General features: G+C 46.8%; 1 protein-coding gene across 1 annotated transcript; it reads right to left on the bottom strand.

The window, feature by feature from the left end:
- Nucleotides 1–283: 283 nt before the first annotated feature.
- LOC142467708 (aristaless-related homeobox protein-like) lies at nt 284–13,440 on the bottom strand. The gene is given in 6 exon segments (XM_075573628.1): nt 284–703; nt 706–824; nt 5,547–5,833; nt 7,840–7,885; nt 11,398–11,716; nt 13,199–13,440. Coding segments are annotated over 6 exon segments (1,113 nt in total). The 5' UTR covers nt 13,437–13,440; the 3' UTR covers nt 284–599.
- Between the last annotated feature and the right edge of the window lie 4,990 nt (nt 13,441–18,430).

Below are 18,430 nucleotides of genomic sequence, written 5' to 3'. Positions count from 1 at the left end.
CGGACAGGCATCTCAAGGACAGCTACAGGGGGGCTTCATTTACTGCGCATGCGCGCTACGCAATCCACCACACTGACACTCGTGGAGGTCTGACAGCGTTACAGCGTTACAGAGACAGCCTCAGCGTGCGGAACTGGTTTCTGAGGATTGACACTGCCCCTGCATACCCTATTTGATGACCTACCAAAGAAGTGACGATCGAGATCGGGGATTATTAAAGTTTTTATTCATGTAAGTGGTTACTATTTTTTATTGTTTGTAATACACTTTATTTCTCTTATTTTGGTGCGCTCTTGTTTTCTTTTTTTCTTGTTTTATTTTAGCACTTGTACCCTGCTGCAGAATATATTGCCAACATATAAATAAATGACTAATAAAAACAAAACGAAATGTACAAAGCCAATGCGCAGTAATCGGACAACAAACTGTAATTAGAAGTTGCTTGGTTCTCTCATTCAGCTGCTCTACAAATGCGCAGCTTTATTTCCAATGCAGACCATTTAAATGATAACACATTCAGTAAATCATGTTGGATCTGCACGAGATATCATCCAGAAACAGGGGAACCGGCTTCTCTCTGGCAATCTCTTCCCGTGGAATCAGCACAGGACTTTGTTAGCGCTTGTGGAGCTGGATCGGAGGTTTAAGGCTGGGACATGCTCAGAGAGTTCTTTAGCTCCATGTTTCAGAGCTGCAACGCTGGGGTTTTCCTTTCAGCTGTAGCTGGATCAGTGAAAGCGGTGAGCTCGGGGTCTGATGGAGGAGTTGGGTCTTTCAGAAGCACAGAGGCTGTCGACACCAATGGGTTTAAGACACTGAGGAACCTTTAAAATGTTTAAAATGAAATGTCAGCTTCCAGAGAAGACGGGCAAAGTTAAAGTACAAACCCCAACTTAATCCCAACTGGTGGAAGGGTACGTGTACCCGAGAGCCCAAGAGGACCACTATTTTTATCATTTATAAACGTACAGTTTCACATTCTATTTAATGAGAAATTAAGTCACTTGTAAGAGCACATCTCCAGGTATTTGCGGTTTTAGCGTAAATATTGTACTGCCATTTCTAAAATAGAATCAAAGGCTTTTGCCCCCATTATAGCGATAGGTGACACTGTGTGCTCATTTGCATGCCATTACCCAGAATCCCTTGCTGCAGTGGAAACATTGTATGCTAAGAGATAATGGGGGAAAGGCAGTCCTGCAGAGCTGTCTGAGACGTGCGGATGTGCTCACACGTGGGGTTGTTATTTGCCCCATTATTTAGAAGTTGTGAATTTCTTAAAATGGGGCACAGCCACGCTCCTTTTAGGAAGACTCTTCCACCACTGGTCACTACACAACCAAAATGGTCCATGTCTTGTTCATTTACCCTATTCAAGCTATGCAATCTATAGTGGATTATAGGGGATTAGTTACTAAAGTCTAACAGCTGCCATACAGGGGCAGAGTCTGTGCGAAAAAATTGCACCTGATTTACCAAAAGAAAAACTCCCCATTACATTCAGTGGGATTCATTCCTGCCATGAATATGCTCTTTTTTTTAAACTGTCTCTTGCCCTACTTTTTCAGTTGACATTAGTTAATAGACCTTTACATATTTCATTTAAAGTATATATATATACTAGCTGAGAGACCCGGCGTTGCCCGGGATGTAAATGCGTAATAGGTAGTATTATTTATAAATGGTGGAACAATAGGTGAGTATTTGTTGTAAAGGTTGGATAATAATGTTGAAAAGAAAGATGGAAGAAAATGTAATACGATGTTGTATAAAAATGGTTTATTGTAAACACACCACAGTACAATGTATATTTTGGTGACATAAGTGATGTGAAAATGTGAGGCGTGTGTCCTGCTAGGGTGTGAGCGTGTGTGAGGCGGCGGGTGGGTAGTGAGTGCTGGCTATGGGTCGGGGTCCTGCTAGGGTGTGAGGCAGCGGGTGTGTGGCGAGTGCGGGTGACAGCTGGTCAGTGATATTGTTGCGTAGGGGCAGGATGCGGCAGGTGTGTGTCGAGTGTGTGGGGTGGGTGAGAGGCGGCGGGTGTGTGTCGAGTGTGGCGGGGTGTCTGTTGAGTGCGTGCGGCGGCTGTGTGGCGCAGGGGTGTGAGCGGTGGGCGGGTGAAAGGCAGAAGTGCGGGTGGGCGAAAGGCAGAGGCAGGAGGGCGGACGAAAGGCATTGAAGGAGGGGAGGTGAGGTCGGAGGGGTGGTGAGGGGAGGTGAAGGGGGCGGAGGGGAGGTCGGAGGGGAGGTGAGGAGGATGGGTGGTGAGGGGGGGGGGGTGTTGGGGGATGGTGAGGGGAGGTGAAGGGGGGGCGGAGGGGAGGTGAAAGGGGGGCGGAGGGGAGGTGAAGGGGGGGCGGAGGGGAGGTGAAGGGGGGGCGGAGGGGAGGTGAGGGGGGGGCGGAGGGGAGGTGAAGGCGGGACGGAGGGGAGGTGAAGGGGGGGCGGAGGGGAGGTGAAGGCGGGGCGGAGGGGAGGTGAAGGGGGGGCGGAGGGAGGTGAAGGCGGAGGGGAGGTGAAGGGGGGGCGGAGGGGAGGTGAAGGGGGGGGGCGGAGGGGAGGTGAAGGGGGGGGGGCGGAGGGGAGGTGAAGGGGGGGGGCGGAGGGGGTAGGGGGGAGGTGAAGGGGGGTGAGGGTAGATGAAGGGGGGGTGGGAAGGGGGGGGAGGTGGTGGGAAGGGGGGGGAGGTGGTGGGAAGGTGGGAAGGGGGGGGTGGTGGGAAGGTGGGAAGGGGGGGAGGTGGTGGGAAGGGGGGAAGTGGTGGGAAGGGGGGGAGGTGGTAGGAAGGTGGGAAGGGGGGGGAGGTGGTGGGGAGGTGGGAGGTTGTAAGGGGGGAGTGAAGGGAAGGTGAAGGGGGGTGAAGGTGGGGGTGGAGGGGGCGGTGAATGTGGGGGTGAAGGTGGGGGTGGTGGGGAGGTGGGAGGTTGTAAGGGGGGAGTGAAGGGAAGGTGAAGGGGGGTGAAGGTGGGGGTGGATGGGGCGGTGAATGTGGGGGTGGAGGGGGGGGGGGGTGAAGGTGGGGGTGGTGGAGAGGGTGGGAAGGTGGGAGGTTGTAAGGGGGGAGTGAAGGGAAGGTGAAGGGGGGGTGAATGTGGGGGTGGAGGGGGCGGATGAATGTGGGGGTGGAGGGGGGGGGGTGAAGGTGGGGGTGGAGGGGAGGTGAAGGTAGGGGTGGAGGGGAGGTGAAGCGGGGGGTGGAGGTGAGGTGAAGGGGGGTGGAGGAGGGGAGGTGAAGGGGAGGTGAAGGTGGGGGGTGGAGGGGAGGTGAAGGGAAGGGGTGGAGGGGAGGTGAAGGGGGGGGTGGAGGGGAGGTGATGTGGGAGGTTAAGGGGGGGGTGGAGGGGAGGTTAAGGGGGTGGAGGGGAGGGTGGAGGGGAGGTGAAGCGGGGGTGGAGGGGAGGTGAAGCGGGAGTGGAGGGGAGGTGAAGGGGGGGGGTGGAGGTGAGGTGAAGGGGGGTGGAGGAGGGGAGGTGAAAGGGGGGGGGGTGGAGGTGAAGGGAAGGGGTGGAGGGGAGGTGAAGGGTGGAGGGGAGGTGAAGGGGGGTGGAGGGGAGGTTAAGGGGGGGGGGGTGGAGGGGAGGTTAAGGGGGGGTGGAGGGGAGGTTAAGGGGGGTTGGAGGGAGGTGAAGTGGAGGTGGGGTGAAGTGGAGGTGGGGTGAAGTGGAGGGGAGGTGAAGGGGGGTGGAGGGGAGGTGAAGGGGGTTGGGGGGAGGGGAGGTGGAGGGGATGTGGAAGGGAGGGGAAGTGGAGTGAGGGGTGGGTGAGGGGCGGTAAAGGCCGCCTCACTCACCCGTCCGGCAGCTCCCACGTGGATCTGAGGCGGGAGGCAGCGTGTTGTGGCCGGCTCCCCCGCTGTGTCCCGGGCGCGCGCTTGCTCACTCCGCTCCCCCGCTGACTGTAGCGGCGCCGGGGGGTGTGGAGGGGAAGTGAGTGAGGGAAGGTGAAGGGGGGTGAGGGGAGGTGAAGGCCGCTCACTCACCCGTCCGGCAGCTCCCTCACCCGTCCGGCCGCTCACTCACCCGTCCGGCCGCTCCCTCACCCGTCCGGCCGCTCCCTCACCCGTCCGGCCGCTCCCTCACCCGTCCGGCCGCTCCCTCACCCGTCCGGCCGCTCCCTCACCCGTCCGGCCGCTCCCTCACCCGTCCGGCCGCTCCCTCACCTGTCCGGCAGCTCCCTCACCCGTCCGGCAGCTCCCTCACCCGTCCGGCAGCTCCCTCACCCGTCCGGCCGCTCCCTCACCCGTCCGGCCGATCCCTCACCCGTCCGGCCGCTCCCTCACCCGTCCGGCAGCTCCCTCACCCGTCCGGCAGCTCCCACGTGGAGGGGGGGGGTGAAAGCGCGGGAAACAGGAACAGGCGGAGCCTCCGGGACCGGTGGGGAAGAGAGCGGGAGATGTGCTGCTAACACTGTGAGCCCCGCTAATGTATGTAACACCGTGTGTGTGTGTGTGTGTGGGGGGGGGGGGGGGTTGTGTGTGTTTAGTGATGTGTGTGTGTGTGTGTATAGTGATGTGTGTGTGTATAGTGATGTGTGTGTGTGTATAGTGATGTGTGTGTGTGTGTGTGTGTGTATAGTGATGTGTGTGTGTATAGTGATGTGTGTGTGTGTATAGTGATGTGTGTGTGTGTGTGTGTGTATAGTGATGTGTGTGTGTGTGTGTGTGTGTGTGTATAGTGATGTGTGTGTGTGTGTGTATAGTGGTGTGTGTGTGTGTGTATAGTGGTGTGGGTGTGTGTGTGTGTGTGTGTGTATAGTGATGTGTGTGTGTATAGTGATGTGTGTGTGTATAGTGATGTGTGTGTGTGTGTATAGTGATGTGTGTGTGTGTGTGTGTGTGTGTGTAGTGATGTGTGTGTGTGTGTGTGTGTGTGTGTGTGTGTGTGTGTGTGTGTGTGTGTGTATATAGTGATGTGTGTGCCCTTCACTCCGCCTCAGGCCAATGAGAGGTGTGCGGGGGCGGGCGGCCCAAGGGAGCAATCTCATTGGCCTGGCCCAAGGTCCAATGAGATTGCCGCTAGGGACACGGGGAGGGGCACAGGGAGACACATACAGACCCGGACACATAGGACACTTTCAGAAATATATAGTAGATATATATATATATATATATATATATTCAGCAATTCATTGACCGTCCGAAGTAAAAAGTGAAAATTAAAATGTCGCTATTAAATAAAATTTGCTGTGTCATTTATTCAATTATGTAAACATAGACTTGACTTAGCGGGATTGGGGCTATATGGGATGTTCCCCGCTAGCTATTGATTAAATGAAATATGTATGGAATTAATGAGGACATTCTAGTTTTGTGACTTCTAGGTGCATATTACTTTCTTGCCATATATTGACAAAAACCCATTGATATTTACACATTTAAAATGGTGGGGACATTTTTGATACAAATATGTACATTGTGGCAACATCCTTTTATGAAGGGACATTATTGATCAATAAGCTATTCGTATTGGTGTCCAATCCATGATAGGGCATTTGCACGACACAGTGTGACATTAGAGGGAGGATACATTAACAAGTCATTACACTACCTTCCAAAGTAAGGACTCAGAATGGGATTGCTGAAGAGCGACGTCCAAGAGATGTTACTGAGACCGAGTGACGCTATAGCTGCTGTGCTGAAGGCAGGGGCGACAGATGGCAATGTCATTGGGGAAATAGGCACTGTCTTCCAGGCAGGGTCCACCAGAGGAGAGTGGTTCAAAGGGAAATCCAGGTACAGTCCCAGGGGATGTCCTAAGGGGAAGCCATGGACACTGCCCAGGACCTCCGTTTTCTCGCATTTTCTCCACTTTGCTCTTCGATTTTGAAACCAAACCTATAACAAAGTGAAGCATGAAGCAGAGCAGACCCATTGCTGGAACGTGTCACGCACAACTATCCCAAACCAATAACCAGAACACAGGTTTTACAAAGTGAATGCATTGTTAAGAAGAAGGAACTTGTGAGATTTGGACATTTTGTATCCACCGAGAACTAATGGCGGACAAGTATTAATGAATAAAAATGTATTTCAGAGGCACCAACACAATTGTCTTTCCATTTTAAGGCAAGCCTGATCTCTGTGAGGGGCCAGCACTCACATAAAGCAATACAAATATTGTCCAAAATATTTCAAATAGCGATGATAATAATGCTTATTTGCATGTCATTACCCAGAATCCCTGGCTGCAGTGGAAGCACTATATACTAAGAGATAATGGGTTACAGATATGTCTGACATGTGAATGTGCTCACACGTGGTATTTTTATTTGCTGTACACAGTACGGTGGGGGGGGGGGGGGATTCTGTCACTTTTTTACCCACCATAACTTATTAATGTGAATAATTATAATAATAATATCATAAAAATAATTATATCAATACCAACAAATAGAAAAAGATATAAAAACTTCAGCCAGACGTGAAAAAAAGGTAATCTTACAGTCACAGGAAAAAAGAAGAAAAATATATCACAGTCAATCAATGTCCTAAAGTCAAAGCGTTGTAGTGAAAAATCCAAACGGTGAGTGACGAGTAGATATGCCGGCAGCAGCGCCGCCGTCAGGAGGGGGGGGGGGGGGGGGAGACAGCCAGAACAAGTGTCTGCGGTCCTGGCCGGAAGGGCGTTGGTATTGCATCATTGGGGACAGCTGCAGATACGCAGGATTTTAACCACATCCTAGTAACGGCCTACAAACAGACGGAGCACGTGCTTCCATGGTGGGGTCCACATTTTAATTGTAAAAATTAGATTTGTATAAAAACAGGGAATGACCCTTATAAAACACAAATGAAAAGACACGCACGTCCTATGGCAAGGACGTATAAAATGTGCCCTTACAAGATGCGTGAAGAACAATGAGCTTATATGGCAGTGTTACGATGTCTGCGGAAGCGTGTCCCGGGTGCTTTTTCCTGAAGCTCCTCTCTGCATGTGATGCAAAAAACATGCTGATGTTTACTGCTGCAAGTGGGATGGTTCTTCCCAACACGTTTCGATGCTTATCAACTTCATCAGGGGTAGGAGACGCTTCCACTGACATTGGAACACTGCCAGGTAAGCCAATTGTTCTTTATACATCTTGCAAAGGCACATTTTATAAGTAATAAGAAAGGGTTAGTAATGATAAAATGTTGGGGTTCCAATGGTTTAGGATGGGAAAGTATCCTGTGTTTTTCACATAATCCCCACAAGATGTGGATCAGACTGTTGGATATCATGAGAATAAAATTCAACTGGTCTCTTGATATATCTCATACAATACGTTTGTCCAATGTAACAACCAGCCAATCACCATCTTTATACAGCTGTGATCTGCTTTTAATTGTACACATTGGATCGACTACACGTTGACTAAGAGCACTCAAGTATTTGTATTGATAATGTAGGGTTCATTGGGAGCTGAAAAATAATAACTAATCATGTTTCTATATAATTCATAGCAATACATCAACATTCAAAATATATCCCAATGTCTACATTTGTATTTGTTTAGCATATTTAACTTGCAAAGTCCAAAACATACACACACACACGTACACACGCACACATGCACACGCACTACAGTGTAATAATTATTGGAATCTAAATGACAGCTCAACTTCATAAATAAAACCTCATGTATAATTCATTTCTAATGTTTTATTTTTAAAGTAAATCCAATGTGGGACATATGTTTTTTTAAAATTTTTTTATTGATCAAAGTCTATAAAAAGACCATTGAAATAATTCGTATTTTATTCTTTGGTATGGTTTCGATTTAATATCAGTTTTACAGTCCCCCATACTATATGTTTAGGACACATACGGCAGCAGGTCTGGTTTTGCAGCTCATACACACCTGAATTCTGGCTTCCGTTAGTTCCAGGCGCGTTGCTAGGTCCTCTCTGCAGAAGGAGAGATACACAACGTATCAAGAAGCCAGTCACAGAGCAAAGCGAGCATCACCACTAGAGATCTGAAGATGCTTTCTAATGTGCTTTGCAAATCGTAAACTTCACGCGGTGAAAGCGCCATTGCTCAAAAGTGTTGCCAATTTCACAAGAAATTCGCAAAAAAAGGGAATAGTGCACAAAGGGTCATGTGACCTGCTGACTGACTTTTAACGCTTGACGGATGTTGAAAATGTGTGCCAAAATTTTCGCAAAAAAAGGGGGCAAATTTCACCTGCTTTGCAAACTTCACACATAATAATAACTTTATTTCATATAGCGCTTTTCTCCCGATGGGACTCAAAATACCGCACAATAACAGTATGGTGTGCGGAACGCAGCACAGAGGATTGTCACAGACATAGTCCCTGCCCCGCGGAGCTTACAATCTATGTTTTGGTGCCTGAAGCACAGGGAGATAAAGTGACTTGCCCAAGGTCACAAGGAGCCGACACCGGGAATTGAGCCAGGTTCTGCTGCTTCACACTCAGTGTCATTGTTTATTGAGTCAATGTCTTTACCCACTGAGCCTTTTCATCTCTGGTCTCTCTGGTCTCTGGTCTCTTTTGTCTCTGGTCTCTGGTCTCTCTGGTCTCTGGTCTGTCTGGTCTCTGGTCTGTCTGGTCTCTGGTCTGTCTGGTCTCTGGTCTCTGGTCTCTCTGGTCTCTGGTCTCTGTGGTCTCTGGTCTCTCTGGTCTCTGGTCTCTCTGGTCTCTGGTCTCTCTGGTCTCTCTGGTCTCTGGTCTCTCTGGTCTCTGGTCTCTGGTCTCTGGTCTCTCTGGTCTCTCTGGTCTCTCTGGTCTCTCTGGTCTCTCTGGTCTCTGGTCTGACTGGTCTCTGGTCTCTCTGGTCTCTCTGGTCTCTGGTCTCTCTGGTCTCTGGTCTCTCTGGTCTCTCTGGTCTCTGGTCTCTCTGGTCTCTCTGGTCTGTCTGGTCTCTCTGGTCTGTCTGGTCTCTGATCACCACTCATTACTTTAAAGCTAAGACAGCAATGAGGATAATGCTGCCAGTGATACAGCATTATAATCCCAGTCATGTTCACCAATGGAAACATGTTACACACCCCATATGCGGAATAAAAACAAAATGTGTTGAATGTTTTGTATGAACAAAAATGTAAAAACTGGCGCCTGTTGTGATGTACCGGATTTTACTTCTCTTTGTGTTTCTTCTAGACCAGGACTGTCCAACGCCAGTCCTCAAGACCCCCCCCAACAGGTCAGGTTTGAAGGATATTCTCTGCTTCAGCACAGGTGGCTCAGTCGTTGACTCAGCCCTCAAGGGCCACCAACAGGTCAGTTTTAAGGATAACCTTACTCCAGTCATTGACTGAGCCACTGATTGAGTCACCGGTGCGGAAGCAGGGATATCTTTCAAACCTGACCTGTTGGTGGCCCTTAAGGACTGGAGTAGGCCGCCCCTGCTCTAAAGGTATAAAGAAGGAATCATTTTGCAGAGTAAAACACATATTTGAAAGACGTTCTAAGTACGACACCTGCTGGTGTACACTCATTTCTAAAGTGTTAGGGACTTATTCTATATCAACCGATCGAACCGTTTCGATACAGAATAAACCCCAGAATATGTGAGATCAGGGTTTTGAACTGGTTTGTAGGTAAGGGTGTGTCCCATCTGCAGAGCAGGCATGTTATAGGTTTATTAAAACCAGAGACAGAACATGAAATACAGACAGAGCTCAGCGCTACATCCAAAGACACTAATACACGGTACAGTGCCTATATATATATATATATATATATATATATACATATACTTATATATATAATATATATATATATATATATATATAGATATCTTTTGAATAAAATGGTCTTTTAGTTTAACTCTTTGGCGGTTCAATATGAGCTTATAGGGGTCCTGTATGTTTTATGTTATAGGTTTATACAGAATTATCATGGGTTTAGTATACAGATTGCTCCAACAGACAGATTAACACACAACGGAGGTTAGGTTTTCTACTAAAGGTTTCCTGGCTGTGCTAACCAGCCCAAAATCATAGTGCCCGGATAATCAAGTGAATACACGTGAGTAGTTTCCATAAGATGTCTTCTCTGTGATGCTGTTTTTTTTGCGCTGGTTATGGCCTAAGTTGGGAGACTTCACTGGACCAATAAATGTTGTTTGTTTCAATGTTATTCATCTTCTTCAGTAAATCTGGTGCGGGTTTTGCAGCCTGATGTAATTGAGGAATGTACACCCCCTTCACGGAAATGGCGAATACAGATCATTAAGGGTTATTGGTGGCGGACGGCACGGTAATGCACCATGTAGTTATTACGCCAGGTGCAACGTGCAAACAAAAGATATGAAATACATCATGCAGCAATATTTAATGGGCTTTGCATCAGTTATGTGACTTTGCCAGGAAGTGCTTATATTAGTAATCACTAATTACAGTGATTATATTAGTCATAGTGCTCAAGGTTGGTGTTACTTAACTGAATCAATTTTCAAGTTTTTTTATGCCATTTTTCAAGAACTTTATAACAGTCATTTAAACCCGCAGGTATGAGCAAAAGCTGCCACATTGGGTGTTCAATGTGACTCAGTTAAACACCGCTGATTTTAAAAGAACTGTTCTCTGCTTGATAAAGTCCTCACTTGCTGAATATACAAGAAGTGGAGAGGATAAACCCAGTAGCGCTTTATGAATTGTAAAGCATTTCAACCTAATGCATCATTTCCCCCTCTGTACACTATCCAGCTTTGTACACAGAAATTTCTTTTCCCGTTGCAGCTGAGTAAAATGTAATAAACTTGTTGGTCAAGTGTCTTACATTAGACACAGATCTGGTCGACCGTGAGTTTTATGCAGGGAATATAATGCATGTTATCTTAATAGGTGTGCTGTTTTCACTTACCCATAACTCCCATTGCTACATATGACCACTATACACTGAGACAGGGGTGCAAAATATTTCTATACGTGACAATGGTCAAAATGCCCCTGTTAGCATATATTCGAAAGAAAAAACCCTATATTTGTTCAGCTTGAAAAAAGCGACCAGAGTGAGGAATCTGGGAGACCTTCTGTTTGAAGTGTTTGGGACGTTCATGGAGCCTGTCAGAGCCTGTCTAGCTATCTAACAAAGAGATCGTATTAAAAGCTTAGGGAGTTTCACTAGAGTAACATCTGGAGTGAGTCTCACTCACTGGAATCCAGTCTCACTCACTTCCCCAATCCCAAGCCTACAACGGGAATTTTCATCACTGCAGCAGAACTGTCCCAGATACAGTACACCCTCTGATTCCTTGGTAAAGTGTTGTAGGCTCCTAGGGCAATTAAGAAAGTCACCCCTTCACTTCCAGATGTGAATGCATTGCAAGTGAAAGGGTTCAAATGCTGTTCTAGATTTGGGCCTTTCCCCACTAGACAGCTTTTTAGAAGCCATGCTGATGATGCACAGCTGGCAGAGAAGCAGAGAGGGGATAAGGGAGAAATTGACCTTATGAACACATCTGGGTAATGGGACTTCCTGAAGGCCCTCTCCAACTGCTCCAGCTGTAGGCTGCTGAAGGTGGTACGGTACCGACGCTGCTTTCGTTTCCCGGACCCTGCAGCCATGGACAGGTCAGGGTCAGCACAGGACCGTTTGCCAGCTCCCTCTCTCCTTTCCCGAGTCCTCTCCTCACTCTGCTTTTCCTTTGGTCCATCAGACCCGTTCCTGGAGCACGGTGTGTCTCCTTCCTCTGTGAGCCGGGGATGGGCCACTGTGTTATGCACCGTCTTCATCTTCATAGGACAGGGCTCATCAGCTTCCAAACCTGAACGAGAGGCACAGACTGTTAGCTCTTGGGGTTAGGGAATCCACCTTCCCGTGCAATATAATAAAGTGTTATTGAGTTTGATTAGACACTGCTACTGAAAAAATATAATAACTACAGTCACTAACGCCTCTGCCCTCCTAATGCCATCTAACTCTTTCCAAACACCAACAGAGTCCTACTGTATATAAGAATCCAGGCTTTATATCAGATCTGGCAACGGTCTGTATATTGGGCTTTAGTTTCCACTACATTTCAGATGCCTCTGGCAGCCAAACGGTTGTGTTTTATTGTCTGGAAGGAGACAGACTTCTGGTCCGACGTGTGCACAAATATGGAGATCTTGTCTGGTGCTGCAAATCTAAAATGTGGAATATTACCCCTTCTAAACAAGGGTCAATCTGCGAAGTAAGGCAAGCTCACGCCAGTCCCTCTACAGCAGGGGTGGACAACTCCTGTCCTCAAGGACCACTAACAGGTGAGGTTTGAACGAGATCCCTGCTTCAGCACAGGTGGCTTAATCAGGGGCTCAGTCATTGGTGAGATACTAGATCTGTTTGGTACAGGGGCGGCCAACTCCAGACCTTAAGGACCACCAACTGCTCAGTCGTAGACTGATCCACTGATTGAGCTACCTATGCTGAAGCAGGGTTATCCTTAAAACCTGACCTGTTGGTGGCCCTCGAGGGCTGGAGTGTATGTCCTAGAAAGTGCTCAGTGATCTTGATCATTTTTTAAGATGGGAGTATAAACATGGTCACATGGAGCGGTGGTGAGGGGGGCGGGGGGAGCTTTCTGAAACATGCAAGCAAACTCCAAATACAAAACCCTGCCGTGGCAAGCTGAGACTCTCTGCAGTTTGACTTCTCCAGCACTGACGTGGTTAATACATATAGTAAATGGGAAGTTTGTAAGGATTATCTAGCAGAGAAATTGCCAAGAGGTAGATATCATTGTAACAAAGCCACGTGACACTAAATTAAACCAGGATTGGGTATTTAAAACCTCCCCACTGGGCCTGGCGCTGATACATGATAATAGTGCTATGATATGATAGTAACACATAAAGTTTGGGTCTGCAGCTCTGAATAACCAACAGCCCCAGCAGTCTACCTGTGTGTTTCCTGACCTGTTCCCCACAAGGATCCCAGGCTGCTGTGATGCCCTCAGTTTATCAACAGTTAAAGATCCTAAAAAACTAGTTCGTAGCTGACGTTAAATACCAGATTAGTGCTAATGTTGACATATTTTCATTCACTGTTACAATTTTATCATAGCAACGGTATATTCATTGTTACATTGATACATTGTCATCAGGGACACACTAGAATTAAATCAGAGTATGCTTTGCGATGGGGAGCCTGGCAGATTAGGTTGTGGCACCCTTAGGGGACAAAGAGTCCTGGGTAAGGGGTACTGCTAGCCTCAGCCAGGCATACAACTTGTTTCACAAAAGGGGGCTTAATAGTTGTGTGCACTCACCACTTAGTGACTCCTCTGTCATGCCCCCAAGGGCTCCATCCTTGTCTCTTGAGCTCTCTGCTTTTCCCAGGATGCTGTCTATGAAGTAGGAGGTGGGGAGGTGGGCTGGGGGCTGTGGGGGGCAGTCAGTCACTTTGCTGCAACCTTCAGCAGGAGGGTCTGGGGTTTGCATGGTGACTCTTCCCCTGCCTGATGTGTAGAAGCTGTCAACTTGTCCTGAACTGTCATCTGAGGACATGCTCCTCACTGGAGATCTCATTGCCTGGTCCTATCAGTGTCACTCACACTGCCCCTTCCTCAGCATCACTGGATATCGTCAGCAATGGGGTGGGGACAGTTCTGAAGTCATGTAACTGTTGCAAGTGTTTGAACAATAGAGAGAGTCCCATGAAGTCAAACAGATGTACTATGTATTCAAAATACTATATTATTATTTACATTCTAAACCTAATAAACATTGGGGCGACAACACCTAATTTATAAGGGTTTATACAATGTCTATGCAGGAAAAGGGGGAGTCCTTTTTCCATGTAGAATCCTCTTATTTTCTCTTCTTTTTTTTTTTAATCCTCTGGTGGGTTATTAGGATTCTGAAAATGCTGTCCAGGTGGTCAGTGATCACTGCAATTTCACATTGTGCACAATGTTTGGGGGGGAAAAACGGTCATCTAACTGAGGGGTGCTCAACTTCAGTCCTCAAGCCACCCCCCTCCCCCATCCCTCCCCAATAGGTCAGGTTTTCAGGATATCCCTGCTTCAGCACAGGTGGCTCAATCAGAGGCCTGTGCTGAAGCTGGGATATCCTGATAACCTAACCTATTGGGGATAGGGGGGGGGGGGCTTAAGCACCCCTGATCTAACTCATTGCTAAGAGCAGAAATTATGCAGTTTGTTATTTTGTTATATAACTCCCCATGAATAAGCACAGCTAAAGTCTGGTGCAGCTGAATGACTCATCTATGTAAAGCTCTTGTCTCCCTCTAGTGGACAATCAGAGGTATTGGATAACCAAATCGACCATGTAATAAGCAGTGTACAATCCAGCAGGATGATCACACTGACTGTGAAAGATATGAGGGTCTCTGCAATATTGACCCTTTAAATGTCAAGTCCTACAAGAGGAAAATAGGGGCTGCAGAGAAGTGACAGAGACACTGACAGATATGGTATTGGGGCTGCCAGAGGGATCATCAGCACTGCATTGCTTAGCAATCATATAGCGAGCGAGCTTTGGGAGTGCTCAGTACTAATATACACCGCAGCATGTTAACGCAGGAATCCTTTCCCGAAGGCTGTATAAGTCTAACTTATAAAATGAATATAAGTATGTCTTTATTATCAGTATCTTTCCTCCTGCTCTTCGTTTTAAACATTTTTTGTGTGTGTCACAAAGCATGATTTTCTTCATCTCTAGTTTCTGAGGTTACCATTGTAACCTTTAGACAGCGCTGGGCTGTGGAGGCAGCTCCATTTTAACCTCCCGGACACGTAATATTTAGAAATGCATATATCTCCTGAACAGAGCAACATATTTTAAAAACAAAAACAGCGTTGGAAAGGGTAAGAAGAGATCTCCTAAAGCCAGTTTTTTAAAAAAAGGAAAGAAAATGGCGGTCAGCGCAGGTGGCTGCTATAACCATTTTGTGGGCAGAGGTGGCAGCAGTGCATTGCTCCTGAGCAGCAGTAGGGTTAAGTTAATCAGAGTTTTGTGCTATCCCTCAAAAAATAATTTTTCTTTTATATGACGCGCTGGTTTTGAGTCACTTGGAAACATATTTATTATATCCTGACAGATCTCTGTCACAGGGAGGAAGCCGATTCAGTTGACACCTGGACAGTGGCCACTTTCGTGTCTGCTGCCGCATGTCATGTAATGTCAACTGATACCATATGGATAATGTGACGAAAAGGTTATCAACATCCATTACACAAGTGCAGGACTTGCACCATTAATAGCCTGCCAGATTAAGCAATTAGGCTGTCTTTGTGCCAATGGAAACTGTTTTTTCTCTAACTGATGATATTGGTTTTATGCTTGTGTTGATGGTGTCTTGGTCCTTTTCCATCACGCAGTTCAGGCAGGATAAAAACCCTGTTTGTGATGAATGTACAAACACTGCGCGGCACTTTAGAAAACACGACTGTCATGCAGATAATAAGAGAAAAGGTTCGGTGGACCTCTTAACATGTTTAATTAACTCTGCAAGTCACGAGCCTTTGTATCTCCTGTTGAAGTCGTACAGGTAGTCCTCGCTATCCAACATTTCACTTCACAACGAATGGCATATCCAACGCTTTACAATGCAACCCTACGGGCCGTTTTTCGACACCGGAATGTGTTATCCGATGCCGGAATGCGTTATCCGACTCCTGAATGCGTTATCCAACGCTCACCGCCACTGATTAACATGGGACTCACTTTACAACGGTTTCACTATCCAACGCTACTTCCAGAACGGATTCCGTTGGATAACCGAGGACCGCCTGTAATCGGAATATAGCATTTTACTGCTGGGCTACTCCACGGGTCATTTACAATCAGGGTAAATATTTAGTTTTGGATGAAATAAAACCCCTCCCATAGCAGACTCAAATGAATAACAAGGCCCGCACTTCCCAAAAACCCTTTCATGAAAAGTAATATCTTTCCTTAACCTGCTGCACGTAAATCCCAAAACAGAGACATCCTTTCGCTTGCAACGTGTGTGCAACGCATTGGTTTGGTACCATGATGAGGGCTCTTACCCTCTGATCCTCGAAGCGCGTTGGGCCCCTGTTTAAATCCCATTGTCGGCTCCTTGTGACCGTTATCTCCGGGGGGTCAAGAGAGGACAACAATTAGCTGGCAAGTGCTACAGAGAAGGCAGCTGCAATCAAAGCCATATATTAGTATTATTGGTATTATTTGGTATTATTATTAATAGGAATCATCCCCCCCCGTTCTCTAACAATAACACCCCGACTTTAAGGCGATAGGGGAATCTTTTGTCTTCAGCCTGTGCCTTGGGGTCACGGTGGAACTTCACTAGTTGAACTAGATTTCCCCCTTCGTTTCTTTATAGTGAAGATTTAGGTTTGTAAATAAGAAGTGGTGTTAATAAAAAAACATCTGTACTTATACTTTCTGCGTGTGTTACTCACCCCCCTCCAAAAAAACCCCAACTACTTCACATCCGCCCCTGTGCGTGAAACATGTCAGAGTGTTATTAGGATTTCTTGTCCTTATACTCTTTTAGGCTAATAAACCCTTGAAAGAACTTTACGTGTCCTACATTATACTGGTGTGATTGTGCTCCTGTTTGGATTCAAGATACGTTCCTTTTGGCAGACCCCTAAAATGATACTTACCTTGAAGGTTTAGGAAACAACAGGAATAAAGGGATTACTTTATGTATTGCAGGTAGCGTATCAGAGTTAAGTGTAAAAATGTATGGGTGTATAGTTTTATTTTTATAGCGCTCACTGTGTACGCAGAGCGTTACAGCATTGCAATACAAGGCAAATAAAGTAGAAACAGGTAGATGACAACATAAGGCAGAGGGAGGCCCTGTCCCGAAGAGCTTACAATCTAAGTGCTATGTTGGGAGGTTTACAGACACCTTGGGAGTAAAAGGTTATTATAAGAGGTGCAGACCGGGAGGTTCAGGGCATCTGGAGATCATAGCAGAGGCGCAGAAAACATCTTTTATTCCCAATGTTATTCCCCCAAACCTTTTAAAGAGGAACGGGGTCATTTTGAAAGAGGCGATTTTTAAATCAAAGAATGTGTAACCCTTTCGTTGCCCAGCGACGGGCTTCATGCCTGCCTGGCAGCGGAGAGATGAAAGCATCACTGCTTCAGCACAGGTGGCTCTTCAGTACAGGTACAGTACTCGTACAGCTCTTCAGTACAGGTGGCTCAGTCAAAGACTGAGCCACTGATTGAGCCACCTGTGCTGAAGCAGGGATATCCTTAATACCTGGCTTGCTGGTGGCCGTTGAGGACTGGAGTTGGCCACCCCTGTGTTAACGGTTTTGTGAGATATTTATTGAAGTACAGCAATTTGGATCCAGATGGCAAGAACACTTATAGGATTTGAACATGCAAATGAGAGCCAATCCAAATTATACAGCATGCCAATAACATCACGCTTTGTCAAACTGCCAATTGCGTGTCCAATAATTATAGCTCGAGACTTGAAATGAACTTATTTTTTTTTCTACACCGCAATTTTCCACGTTAAAATTCAGCCGGCATGGTTGTCTCCCCCTACAGCCATTAACGAAAGACCAGATCATTTAAATTTCTCTCAGGTATCAGAGAAAGAAGATAAAATATATTTTGGTGTTGAAATGTAGCTAAACGTATAAAAAAAAACCCCCATGTGTATTTCAGGATAAGGGTGACCTTATCTGAGGAGGTAACGTAGAAACAGAGGTTCACAAGACGGATAACGGGCAACTTTCCTTTCTCCTCCGCTCTCCAACATGGAGACTATGAGACAATGGGCCATGTCCACTAAACAGTGCTTTAAGAAGACACCTCACAGTTCTTTCCCTTGAAGGAATCACTTGTAAGGCATCTAGCAGGAAAGTGTCCCAGGCAATAGTACCTCTTAGTAACCATGAGTATGGAGATTTATTTATTGATGATATATGAGATACATGGAGACGTTCAAATGTTGAGAGGGAACTTTCAGCATTTTGTATGCACTAAAACCAACACTAGCAGTTTTGCCCATCTGTGAAACCAACGCTAAGATTTGTGGCCATCTGTAAATCACAGCGGCCCATATCTACTAAGCAATGTTAAGCGAGCTCCTGTTACCTGGAGTTTTCATCCTCCTACTGTTAAAGCTTTCCGATGAAAAATAAAGCAGTTTTTCTGTTGATTGGCCGTGTATTTGCTGTAGTGTATTCTTAAAAAGTCTGCGTATCGGCAACATATCCCACTCTTGGGACAGGCCCCGTCTCCACCATGCATAAGGTCTTTCCTGTGCTAGAGAAGATTTCAGCCCCATGCATTTGAATGGAGCTAAACGCTTCTTCAGCGCTGGGAAGCTGCTTCACAGCATAGTAGTCATTTCATTGATCTGCTCAGGTCTGTTATACAGAACATGCCACAAGGTGTCACTCTCACGTTACAGAACATTCCAATTGAGAGGAATGGGAACAAGTTTCCCTACAAGCCGCCAGACGCGGGTTATTCCATAGGCAGGATGATAACAGCTTGGACAACATCGCAGTGTATTT

The sequence above is a fragment of the Ascaphus truei genome, chromosome 16 (assembly GCF_040206685.1).
Source record: "Ascaphus truei isolate aAscTru1 chromosome 16, aAscTru1.hap1, whole genome shotgun sequence".
NCBI classification, from domain to species: domain Eukaryota; kingdom Metazoa; phylum Chordata; class Amphibia; order Anura; family Ascaphidae; genus Ascaphus; species Ascaphus truei.
Note: the sequence above shows the minus strand (reverse complement) of the source record. Positions and strands in the feature narration are given on the sequence as shown.